The 12,483-nt window shown below is 40.4% G+C and overlaps 1 protein-coding gene across 3 annotated transcripts in view; it reads left to right on the forward strand.

Moving 5' to 3' along the window:
• Positions 1 to 986: 986 nt before the first annotated feature.
• LPIN2 (lipin 2) overlaps positions 987 to 12,483 on the forward strand; it is a 46,322-nt gene continuing 34,825 nt past the window's right edge. The window contains exon 1 of one of the 3 annotated variants that reach the window (XM_051611161.1): positions 987 to 1,179. Coding sequence is in view for 2 of the 3 variants with exons in the window: in XM_051611162.1 (XP_051467122.1) it covers positions 10,033 to 10,116 (84 nt within the window). In the remaining variant the exon portion in view is untranslated. Of the gene's footprint in view, positions 1,180 to 9,811; positions 10,117 to 12,483 lie in introns of those variants that run through there. The other 2 variants (XM_051611162.1, XM_051611160.1) reach the window with 2 other exon arrangements.

Below are 12,483 nucleotides of genomic sequence, written 5' to 3' on the forward strand. Positions count from 1 at the left end.
AAAAGTACAGTAAAACACAGAAGTAACATGGAGAGTGATGAAGCATTTAATTCACATTCATGAAACCTAAACTGTATTTCCAGTTACGCTGCTTCTCTTTTCTGTCCCTCTTTTATACTGCGCGTTGTCTGGAGTGAGAATATCGTCCTGCTTTAGTACATATATTATGTCCTAACACCGCCGGGGGCCTCTGGGCAACAGTGTGACTCAAGGGAGGAGCAGCACATCATCACACGCGGCTTGGGCGACCAGCAGCGTGAATCACGAAAGCGACGGGCAAGGACGCTGCTGACCTGAAACGCACACCTGACCTGCCGGACTTGCTTCGCTTTTTCAATTCCACTCTGGCGGCTGAACGATAAACGTGTTTACAAGTGATTTTCCAGCCTGCTCCGGGCAGGCTGGTAACTTCCAGAAGGACGCAGCGGTACGTGCACACAGCGGCCAACACCCGGACCCGGGGGTCTCTCTTCAGTCACACCCCCCCGCGACCAGGCGTTAATTCTCAGGCACCGCGGAGACCGCAGCCACCAGGAGCTGCGGGGCGCGCCTCGCCGGGCGCTGCGGGAAGCGGGCGGGAACCAAGTCCCGGCGGCAGGGAGCCGGGATCTTCCCCCCGGCCGCCGCGGCTCCGCGCTCGGCGGCAGCAGCGCGGGGCAGGCGGGAGGGGGAGGAGGATGGCGGAGGGGGGCAGGCGGGAAGGCAGGCGCGGGGCAGGCGGCCGGCTGCCCGCCGCGGCCACCGCAGCCTCCGCGCGCCTCCCTCGCGCCGCCGGTTACGGCCCCCGCAGCCGCCCCGGCCCCGCGCGCCCCCGGCCCCCGCCCCCGCCCCCCGCCAGGCCCCGCGCGCCCCCGCCCCGCGCGCCCCGGGCACGCGCATCCCCGCCCCTTCGCCCCCGTCTCCCGCGTCGCCCCAAGGTCACGTGGCGCCCGGGGCGAGGCGGGGCCGCGGCGCTGAGGTGGCGCGCGGGCGCGCGCGCTCGCTCGCTCGCTCCGCCGCCGCCAGCAGGCTCGTGGGGCGCGCGCGCGGGCGGACGCGCTGCAGCACGAGCCGGCGCCTGGCGCAGTTCGCATCCCGCCCCGCGCGGCTGCCCCTGCTCGGCTCTCCCCCCGCCTCCCTCCCCGGGCTCCTCCGTCCGTCCCTGCTGCGCTGACGCCGGCCCCAGCGGCCTCGCTCGAGGTAAGCGGGAAGGGGCCGCTGCCGCCCGGACGGCTTGGGGCGGGGGCGCTCAGGGGGCCGGGCTGTGCCCTCCTGCGTGAGAGGGAGAAGGGATGGAGGAGGACGCCGAGCGAGCCCGGGCAGCTGCGGGGAACGGCGGGGGCAGCGGGCCTGCCCCGGCTGCCGGCCGGGCTCGCTCCCTCCCCGCAGAGCGCTCCGGGCAGCGACCGTTGGGCCCCTCCCTTAACCGCCGCTGGGCAGCGGGGCCGCCTGCCCTGCCCTGCCCTGCCCTGCCCGCCCTCCCGGAGCTGCCCCGCCTGCCCCGCAGCCCAGGCCGGCGGCAGGCGGGCTGTCCCGCTCTGCGGAGAGGGGTGAGGGGCGAGCATCCCCTCCCGTCCCCGGGCTGCCGGGGGGGAGGCTGCGAGCCCGCCCGCCTCGCCGGGCAGCGCTGGGTGACCTCGGGAGCTGCCAGCCAGCCCTGAGGTGACGCCGGGGCGCCGGGCCGCTTGCGAACGCCGGTTTTAGTGGCTCCGCTTGGCGGTGCGACTCTGAAATGCTGCCCGAGCTCCTTCCGTTCTACGGATGTGCGTTTCTTAAACTCGGGTTGGTGACTTGCCTACCTGCGGGGCACTTCTTTGTTTTTTTTCTGTTTATTCCTACTGGTGTAGAGAGTATGAAGTGTTAATCACTGGAAGTACGCTCTTCATTTAATGTGTGTGTATTTCAGTTTTCGCCAACTGCACGTCTACGTTAATTTGTGTGACCTGCCTTCTGCATTTTTTCTCTCATTATGTAGTTATTTAGGACACGTAGCAGGCATCGAGGATTTTTAATAGAACAAGCCAGTATGCTGTTTAAACGGTGTGCATTTCCATCCAACAGAATGAGGTCATAAACATACCTGTGTTTTGGCTGCACCCTTTAGGTGCACATTAATTATTTTTTTTTTTTTCAAAACAAAATTCCATTGCTGTTACGAGAGAGAGCTTGTTAGCCATATCCCATAATGGTGTATGGTATTATTTAGGAGACTGTCAGAGGAGATAAGAGGCTGTCCTACAAAAGTCAGATGGGGTTTTTTTGTTTGGTTTTGGTTTTTTGTACTTTATAACAGTAATTCTCAGGACGGTTTTGAATACTGAGATCTTAATGCTTGCAAAATATATTGAAAGAGGATGGGGAGTGCTATATACGTTGTAAGAATGCATAGATATTCATTAGTCAGAATGAAAATTCGTAAGCCACAGAATGCCTTCACTTTGTGTTGCTGCAAGTGTGGGCATGTCAATCAATCGTGTATCTAACCGTTGTTAGTAAGCATACCAGCCAACTAGCTCCAGCCGGGGCCCTTAGTTGTGCTGTCTCTCTTAAACCCTGCTATAGTTTGTTTGCATCCCAGACCATACAGGAATGTAAACAATTTTGCTGTCTCTTAAAAAAATCAAGGAAAATCTCTTTATCTGAGTGAAGCAAGGGAATGATCTGCGAGTGCTCTGTAAAGGCATGTTGCTAATATATGTTGCACTGATTAGCTATAAAGTTTCTAAATGAATGCAGATGTCAGGAACTTTGAATGAAATTCCGTATTATCTGGCATTGCTCATAAATACAGTAGGGATAACTATTTAGTTGAAAAGCTCTCTTAAAAAATTACAGTATTAATTTTTAAGCTCATAGCATATCTTTTCAGTTAAGCATACAAAATGTTTGGTTTTGGGGTTTTTTTAATGGCCTGTAAATGAAGTGGCATTTGGACTTGTCAAGTACTAAGAATAAAACATTTTGGTTTGTTACAAAAGTGAGCTTAGTTCTTTGTTATTGTTTACTTGGAAGACCCTCGTGTAAAATGTTCAAGTTGTGCAAGGCAGAGAAGAACTTTTTGTCCTTTCACCCTGCTTCCAGCATTTCTGTCTGCTAGTGTAAAGTCACGATTGATTATAGGGAAATAGAAACTATACTTACTGTACGTAACACTTTCTTACATATCTTGAGGCCCAGAGTAGCCCTTATTCGCATGGCATGCTTTATGGATTGGTCTCTGCACCAGCGTACTAGCAATCTAGATCAGATAAAGCTGAAAGGATTTTGTTTAAAGCCTCACTGGGAACCTCTATCAAAGCTAGAGGTTAAATGGGTTGGGTTTGTTTCTCTCTTCCTGGAGGATGCTTACGTGGTTAATAGTCCAGATCACAACTGCCTCCTTTTCCAGACTTTTACATCTTAGGTGCAAGATCACAGCATTTAGGAAAGCAGGTAGCTGTTCAAGATTTTGTATGATCATAGAATATCTGTGCTGAATTAGAATGCTACTTTTTTTTTTTACTTTTTTTTTTTCTTTTTAAATAGCTTTTGCTTATACATGAAGTAACTTCTAATCATTGTTCAGATCACGAAATGCAAATGCGTTGCACATAATGGTCTCAAAAGGGATGAAAGGAGACCTTCTGGTGTGAGATTCAGTGCTGCCATGTTATGTATATCCATGGTGAAAAGGCTTTCAATCTTGTACAAAGCAGCAGGTGATAAGTTTGTGATGAAATTCAGGTGTAAATATGCATTAGGTGTCTTCATCTCATACTGGGCAAATTCTGCGAACATAACATGGTAGCGAACTGTATCCCAATGATTTTTGTCTCTGGCTGTGCTGATCAGGATTGCTTTCTTCATGAACCTTTGATCTCACTGCGTTTTAGAGTCCTACAGTAACAAAAAGATGTAATCTCTGTAAATATCTCACTGTTATAAGTAAGCTGAGATTTTTAAAAATTGTAAATAAAATTATCTACTTGAAGCACAGTAGAGATGTTGCTGCTTTTGCAAAGAATATTTCACTTAATAACTACTTTTTGTTCCACCTAGCTGCTGTCTTATCTTGGTTGTTACACTCTAGCGTGTAGTAACATTAGTGCTTGCATTTCATTTTGTGCAGACCAGCTGATTTAATATGAAACTGTGGAGCCAAGGTTGCCTTTGAGCTTTTGGAGGCTTTTTTTAACTTTGATAGATTTTTTTTTTTTCTTGTGTTTATATTTCAAGGGAATTTCCCAGTAAAGGATGTTTCCCCTTCCTAATTAAGTACTTTATTATTATTAATTTCTTTCAGCTTTGCAGTAATGTAATTTCACATTAGCTGCCAGAGGTTGTCCTAATTCACTCTTCCCAAAACTAAGGGACACTTCCTCACTCCACTTGTCTGTACTGAGTGAATGAACGAGATTTTAAACTGAGGAACTTGCCCATGGTTTTTATAAAAAGTACTGAAGTTTGATACCAGAAATGTAAATATGTGAAGTAATAAAAGAAAATCTTCCATGTACCCAGTGACATTTTAGTGTTGGTCTATGTGACTGAAGCCAGCACATGCTAAGCCAGTCTTAGGACATGTCTTTAGGTTTATGCAGTCTAAAAAAAGACAAGTAACTTGTCTCCTGAGGAAATTTACTTCTTCTTGATTTATGGTTGTGAAGGACCTTTGAAAGTAAATGTGTAAAGGATGCTTTGCAAAATTCTTTCCAAGAAGTGCTTCCAATAATGAACTGTAGCTGAGATTCCAGTAGAAATGGAAGTAATTGTTTTTTACTTGGCTAACATCATAATATAGTTTATGAAGTGAATGGAAATACAATTATTCAAATAAATAAATAAATAAATAAAGCAGTGACTTGAAACCGTTTATTTCCCAAACAAAAAAGTATGCATATTAACACAAGAAATCTGTGAGGTTGCTTTACAGATTTGTCATGTCCCATATAGACCATGCAGACATGCTGTTGTGTGCTGCAGGTGCAGCAGATATATCCTTCAGGCAGATACAATTTCTGTTCATTAAAACTCAATAATGCAAGTAGATTGTGTTCGATGAATTAGTAAGCATATGCTATTTTGCTCTGGTATATCTAATTTTCACCTGCCCAACACTGCATGCTATGAATACCTTTGTGTGGAGATTTTTACCTGATTTTCTAATAAAATAGCCAAGTCTCATAAGCAAATTAAATGTATGGATTTTGTTCTAGTTTTATATATGTTTATCAGTTCAACAATATGGAGAGTCAAGTAAAAATATTTTCTTGTTTATAAACATTATATTTAGAACTTTTTGGGTATTCTGTGTATGTTTCTCAGAATGAGTATATTTCGGTTCTTTCTTGTCAAACTGAAGGATATGTACTAGTCTCAGATCTAATATTCGTGTATCAATTCTAAAGATAACCAAATTATAGATCACTAATAGGTCAGGATGCATTTTATGTGTATGTTCCTTTGCTTTGACTTTTAAATCCTGGAAGGCTGTAAGAAAATATAAATACAGCTGAGGAATATCGGTGCCAGGAAGGAAACCTGTTTAGATGGAGAAAAGAGAAAGGATTGCTTATTAAGGAAATTCTTAGCGCTTTCTAGAAATACACAAGAAAAGCTTCATCTGCTTTCTGTCATCTCATGTAAAAATTATAGATGGAATTCGTATTCAAAAACGTTGGCTTTTTGTTATGTATGTAGAAGTAAGTTCAACCAAGGATGTTGTGGCTGTAGAAAAATTTGTGCTGCTGGAAATAGATACATCAAGTGTGAGAGGGACTTGGCATGGGATGTCTGTGCAGGTTCCAAAGGGGTGCAGTCTTGGATTAGCCAGTTACTTCTTTTCAGTACCCTGAAATAATTTAAGAGCTTTATGTATGCATGGAACCCAAGTTTTTGATCGAACTGTTAACTTTAATAGTAAAACTCACTCTGTGGACTTTTAAAGTATTTTTGTTCTCGCTGAAGTTCCTTTGTAAATGGAGAAAAGTAACATGAAAAAAAGAAGCTCAAATTAATTCAAGGAAAAATGCTGTAATACCAGAACCAGATGATTCATAGTAGATCATGCAGATACAACTGTTGACACATTACAAAAGGACCAAGTCCAAATAAATTGCTCATTTCCTTTGTTGATATTTTTTTTTTCTTAGAGATAAAAAAATAATTAACTTCACTGAAACATACTGTAATTTGAGTGTCTCTTGACTGTACCTAACAGGAGATCTTGAAGATACTGAATTTACCATCTTGCATCATAGATGGAAAACTAGATGTTTTACTGTACTTATTTTTAACCACCAGTGGGCAATGCATTGCTTTTGTATCACTGTTGTTTCTCTAACTGCTTGGATTCTGGTACCATGCTGTTATTACTTGTGGTAGGGTGTTTGTGGTTTTGTTGTTGTTTTAACAGTTGGGAGTTGTGAGTGAAAGCAGATAACACTGTCTTTTAGTCTTTTTCAGCGTTTTTGAGCAGAGCTTGGGTTTAGTTGCATATAACTTTGCTAAAATGGAAAAACTCATTCCAAGTTATGTATTTCATACATAACTTGTATGAAAAAACTTTCAGCCTTTGCATGGAAAATTTTGGCAAGTATATCCTTTCTTTATAGGAAGTGAAACTTGATGGTGTATTTCCACTCGACTAGAGGAAAAACTCCAGATGTTTTTGCTTAGAAAAATTCTTGTGTCCATTTCAGAAGGGATCTGAGGCAGATGATCTTAATGTAGAATGTCTTCTGTTATTAATGTGTACATTTATTTTAATTTGGCAAAGTTACTAGCCTTTGCATTAGGTTTCACAGTCAATAATGAGGATGGATAGATTTTTGCAGTTAAAAGTAGCAAAGATGCTGTATCGCATGCTGGAGTGAGCAGAACTTTTATATACAGTTTCATTGAGCTGGTGCTTCAGACCAGGGTTAGTATCAAGAACTTGGCCACAGTAAAGTGTTTTCAGTTGCAGTCTGACTTCTGTCATCTCTATAGGTAGAGATTTGGGAACTCTTCAACTTTGGTTGCGCTCAATAGACAAAGTGTAAAAAGGACATGAAAATAAAGAAGTGTGGTGGAATTTAGGAACTGGAGTTAAGGCCTGGGAAGAAAGGACCTTTTCCAATATCAGGTGGAGTGTGAGACTGAAAACTTGAGGCAGGATGGGGTGGAGCAGACATGCAGGACATGAACAAAGGTTGTCTTGTACTTGCTGGATCTATTAGGGTATGCTAATTAGAGAGGGATTTGTCTCATTCATTCGTCTCAGCAAATTTATCCTGATCTCTGAGTGAATTGTGGTTCTGTACTGATAGAAACTCATGTCTATAGATTTCTGCTTTCTTCCTTCCAGAACTTAAAAAGTTTTGCTGAATGCTGGGGAAAAGTCCTGCAGCTGTATTCTGGTTGCACTTGTTCTACAGTTCCTATACAATACAATGAAATCACTTAAATATAATTTTCACAATCGTACTTGTTTGGTTTTTTTTCTAATGACCATCTAGGATATGTATGTCTGATTAACAGCTACAAACATAGCCCATGGAAGCAACGTTTTGAATATGCAGAGGTAAAAAATGGATAAAACTCTGCAAAGTGAAGTTTTAACTGTTAATTACCCCTATGTTTTTAATTCCTAATCTTCTGGCCTGAATTTTTCATTGCATAGGTAAAAAAAATAGTTTTACAGCATCACAGGGACATGGTACTAAATGAATGCAATCAAATATATTAAGAAGGTTAATAGAGAAAACTACCATTTAGAAATAGAATCATACTTCCCATCAGGTATTTGGACTATTGAGTAATGGGATAAGATGTTTAGACACACAAAGACCAGAGGAAAAACAAACAAACAACATAGGGGGAAAAAAAGGACATAGGATGGTGACTGATTTTTGTCAGCAGTATTAACTTGTATGTGGCTAGTGAAAAAACTCCTTGTTGCTTTCTGAGGCTAAACCACTGAAGAGCTGTATTAAAGTTGTATGAAAAATATTGCTTCTAATTCTTTCCTGATTTGGGGTATTTGCTTTTCAAAGCTAATGCTGTTTTTTCTCTGTAAATTATGAGCAAATAACATAGTACTTTAATTTAGTAAGAGGGAATTGTATTTTATTTACCTTATTAACATTGAGAAATAAAAGGCAAGGAAGGTTACTAAATTTGCAAAGTTTATCACGTGTTTAAGTCTTACCTTACCGTTTGTGCAGTTACCATAATTTTTTCAGTATTCTAGAAAGCCTGTCTTCTAAAACACTTCTAGAAACTTTGAAGAAAACAACGTCAATCTGAAATACTGAACAATACTTAAATAGAATAGATATAACAGAAAATTGTACAAAAAAAAAATAACATGAAACGAAGTCAAAAGTGTTTGAAAAAAGCACTGTCTTAGAAAGCTGGCTACTGTTCTGTTCATAATTATGTTATTTTTTTATCATGTTTTAATGAAACATGATAAAGGAATGATGCACAAGCAGAGGGAAATTTAATATATCTAGTAATTCTTAATAGCCTATAAAAAAACTTCTAATGTCTTAAAAAAAAAAACCAAGTAATTTTTTATTAAGAACCAGATTAAATATGAATTTACTCAGTGTGTAATAAAGGGGTCAGAGATTGTAGCAGTTTGTTGCAGCCTTACTGCAGATGTAGCAATCCTAACACTCCGTTTGTGAGTTTGTCATGAAGACTGATTTAGTTTTGACCTTCAGTGTGGTCCATTAATTATTTTGGAAACATAAAAGGCACAGGCTGCATCCAGTGATGTGGTTCATTTTCAGAGGCGAATGCATAAATTTACAAAATTTAAAGGCGGATAGAGTGAAGGTTGTAGTAGGATCCTAGATTATTTTTTAGCTTGTAATTCCAGAAGTAGTCCTCCATGGTGTTCTGTAGCAAATACATACTAACTGATGGCATGGGTAGAAGATGCATGGGTTTAAGATAAGGAGATTATGTCTATGTTGAGGGAATGTTATCGGTCCTCAGAGAATGTCTCTCCCCTTCAGGGGTAGAATTGTTTCCTTGTACTACTACAGTTCCTCAGTTACTTTGCCTATTGATGATACTATTAGAGAAGTAATTACATTAAAAAAATTTCTCAGAGAAAAAATAATTCTTATTCTGAGTCATGGATCTAGGTATATAATCACAGACTATCTCAAGTTGGAAGGGACACATAAAGATCACAAAGACCAACTCCCTGCTTCTTGAAGGACTGTATAACACTAAACCCTATATGACTGAGAGTGCCATCCAGATGGTCCATGAGCTCTGACAGGCTTGCGTTGTCCACACACCCAAATTCTACTGCTTTAACAATTCAATTTAAATAAAGTGGGAAAATTTCCACAGGAAAAAAAGAAAAGTTTCTTTTGGTGTGCAGTTCTGGTATAGATTAGTATAAACTTGACACCAGGTCAATTTCTCTTCTATTATAATGCAGTATCAAAAAGGAGCAAAAATAGCCCACAGATACCAGACTCTGAAATGTCACAAAATTTGTCCCATGATGAGCTAGCCCACTGAAACTGTCAGTGGAGAGCAGGCAAACAGAGGGGCAGCAGGCATTCTTGAATTAGGTGTGCAGCAGGCTGAACTAGGACTTTGAATGCTGCTGCAGGTGGTAGAGTTGCAGCACTGGGTGAAAAGTCTCTTGAGTGAGGTAATGTAGACTTTGCTTAAGAATCATTAACTAAATCCCAGTTTCTTTTCGTGGGAGCTTCAGCTAATGTCACGTGACCTGATGTAAAACAAGATCATTACCTATCAGTGCAAACATATGGCAAAGTCTGCCCGTGTTATTACTTATCTCAAAGAACGCAAGGGGGCTGTGACATTTCAAGCAAAGCCTATTGGTGAGGGAGTTTCTGTGTGAGCTTTCTTAAAGAAGCGCTTCCTTTTTAATCATAATACTGCGTGGGAAAGTACACCAAACATTTTTCTCTAAGAGAGCAGAAGATTTACATAATTCTACTTCTGTGTAAAGAGAATAAATGCTGATACAACACTGTGTTATGGCTGCAAGCTTTGCATTTACCTGTACTATGGAAAGTTAGTTTTCTGTTTTCTGAGATGCATTTCTCAGAAAAAGATGGTTTTGAAGATGACTTCAATAAAAGTGTTGCTGCCCATGAAAGGGTTCCCTCTGGAATTTTGGTGAGTTTGACAGATTTATTGCTAACTGGTTATATAATTTCTTATGGGACGGTAAAAATATAAAAGTTGACTGCCTACATTTAATAGTATGTGAAATACTTAAGCATTCAACAGACTTACTTTTTCCCCTGTTTTTGTTCCATAAGTGCTCTCTGCACTGCTAGAAGCAATCCTAAGCCTCAATTAAAATCTTTCCTTGGAGCAAAGATGTTTTTGTTTGCTTGCTTTTGCTGAGTAGGCTTGATGAGTGGTCAGGTTTTACATTGTCATTTTCTTTCCCCTCAATCTTTTCAGGATGCAAAATAGAAACTAGTAAAACACTTGCTATAAATTTTCTCTGGTTAAGGAAAGCTCCTGCCTCGTATGTATATATATGTACATATATAGGCAAGATGAGAGAAAATGAGGGAAGCCATTGCTATACTTGTTATTTATTTTGTTCTTCTATCTGATTCCTTGAAACAAATGCATCTTCTTTACTGTTTACATCATTTGGCATTAAACTTTTAATCCTCTAAGTATGGATCAAAATAAATGGAAAGTATAAATATCTACGCTCTTGTAAGCTAAGATCTACACTCTAGTAACTCACTTTTTCTTGCACTTATAGTTAAAATTCATGCCCTCTAAAGCTCTATCTTCCTAGAGCAATCTGATGGCTTGCCTTTGAGTAACTTGCACTCTTCTTTTTCTGTTCTTGAACAAGGTGTTTGTAGTGTTCATATGAGTACACCTGTGTAAAAGGTGTTGACTTTAAGAACACAACAAATGCAGTTTACGTTTCCTGAAGCCATACTCCAAATGCACAGAAAACACAAATTTGTGGACAGACTTTTGATTGTATGTTGCACATGTATATGGATATTACCGAATAGCGTTTAAAAAATCATTAAAGGAAGCATGTTTGTTTGGTAGCAGCCAAAATAACATCTTTGTTAATGGTAGATAGATACAATTCCTATCCACAAAACCTCTCCCTCTAGTTACACTAATGTAAGCATTTACTTGTAATGAGTTTTGAAAAATTGGCTTTCTATCATGTAGAGCATGTTAGATGCTTAATCTGCGCTGTAGTACTGTTTATCCATTTCTGAGAGACATTCTGTTCTTCATTACTGGAACTCAAGGAGGTCAGCAAGCATATATTTTGTATTTACTTTTATGCTCTTCCTTAAAAAAAGAAAAAAAAAAAAAAGCAGTTTCAGTTTCTGTCTTTTGCTGTGTAATGGCTTCTTGCCAAATAAAAATCTTTTTTATGATAGAGAGCAGAGATCCTTTTCCCCAGTCCAATTGCACTGCACTTAGCTTAGTAGTATTAATATATTCAGCCATAATAATTTTTGCAAACCAGTTAGTATTGCATAAACATGAAAAAATTATTCTCTCTGGAGCCTTATGTCACAAAGTGTTCTTCTCCTGTGAGTCCTTAAGTATTGGTAGCCTTTTAAATTGCTAGGCTAGAAGAATAAGTAGTGGTGAGCTACATGAAGTTTTATGCAGGGTTCTGGAGTTGACTGCATCAGGTAGTGTGTATACTTTGGATATCAAAATAAATAAAACTTAAAATCTAAATGCTATAATGAAATACTGCTCCATTGACCTTTCTTGGTCTTGTCCATCTGACTTCTTTAATTGCAGAACTGGATGTTGACATGCTTTTCATATAGCAGGTTATGAAGTCATACTGCTCTACATTTCTCTCTGCTTTCGGGGCAATGACATTTTAACAAGTGTTTACTAAGCATGAAATTAAGAATGTTACAAAGGAAATACTTTGTCTTACTGGTTATTCTGTGATCAAGCTATTTCTGTTGCATTTGCAAGAATTAACACCGTAACATTTGATGCAGTTCCTCCCTATTGTCAGATTCAGTACTCCCTACAAGTTTTTCAACAGTGTACAATAAAACTTAAAGCAAAAAGTTAAAAAAAATAAAAATAAACTAAAATTAAAAACCTCCTAGCTGGGGTTCTATTGAGATTTGAGATAAATTAATAATCTCATGTTTCTTAGGTATGTAGTGACACTTTATTTGCTTGCTATAGTTTGAACCTTCTTAAACACTATTTATCTTACAAAGCAAACCATTATGCTAAAAGCTGAACTGCAACTTGATAATTAGTAACATATATTAGTCTCTGATCTACAATTTTGTTTACTTACAATGTACAAAACAATATTTGCATTAAGACTTGGATCATAAAAAGCTTCTTTCTGTATAAATATTGTTTTTTTAATACTTGGTATGTTTGAAGGTTTCTAACTTGTTCACATGTAAGAGGTTCTTCTGTTTGTGTATGAACATAAAGAGGCTGTGCTGTGAGCTACAGAAATGCAACTGAGATCTCTAACAAAGAACTTTTGTG

Source organism: Apus apus, chromosome 2 (assembly GCF_020740795.1).
Source record: "Apus apus isolate bApuApu2 chromosome 2, bApuApu2.pri.cur, whole genome shotgun sequence".
Lineage (NCBI taxonomy): Eukaryota > Metazoa > Chordata > Aves > Apodiformes > Apodidae > Apus > Apus apus.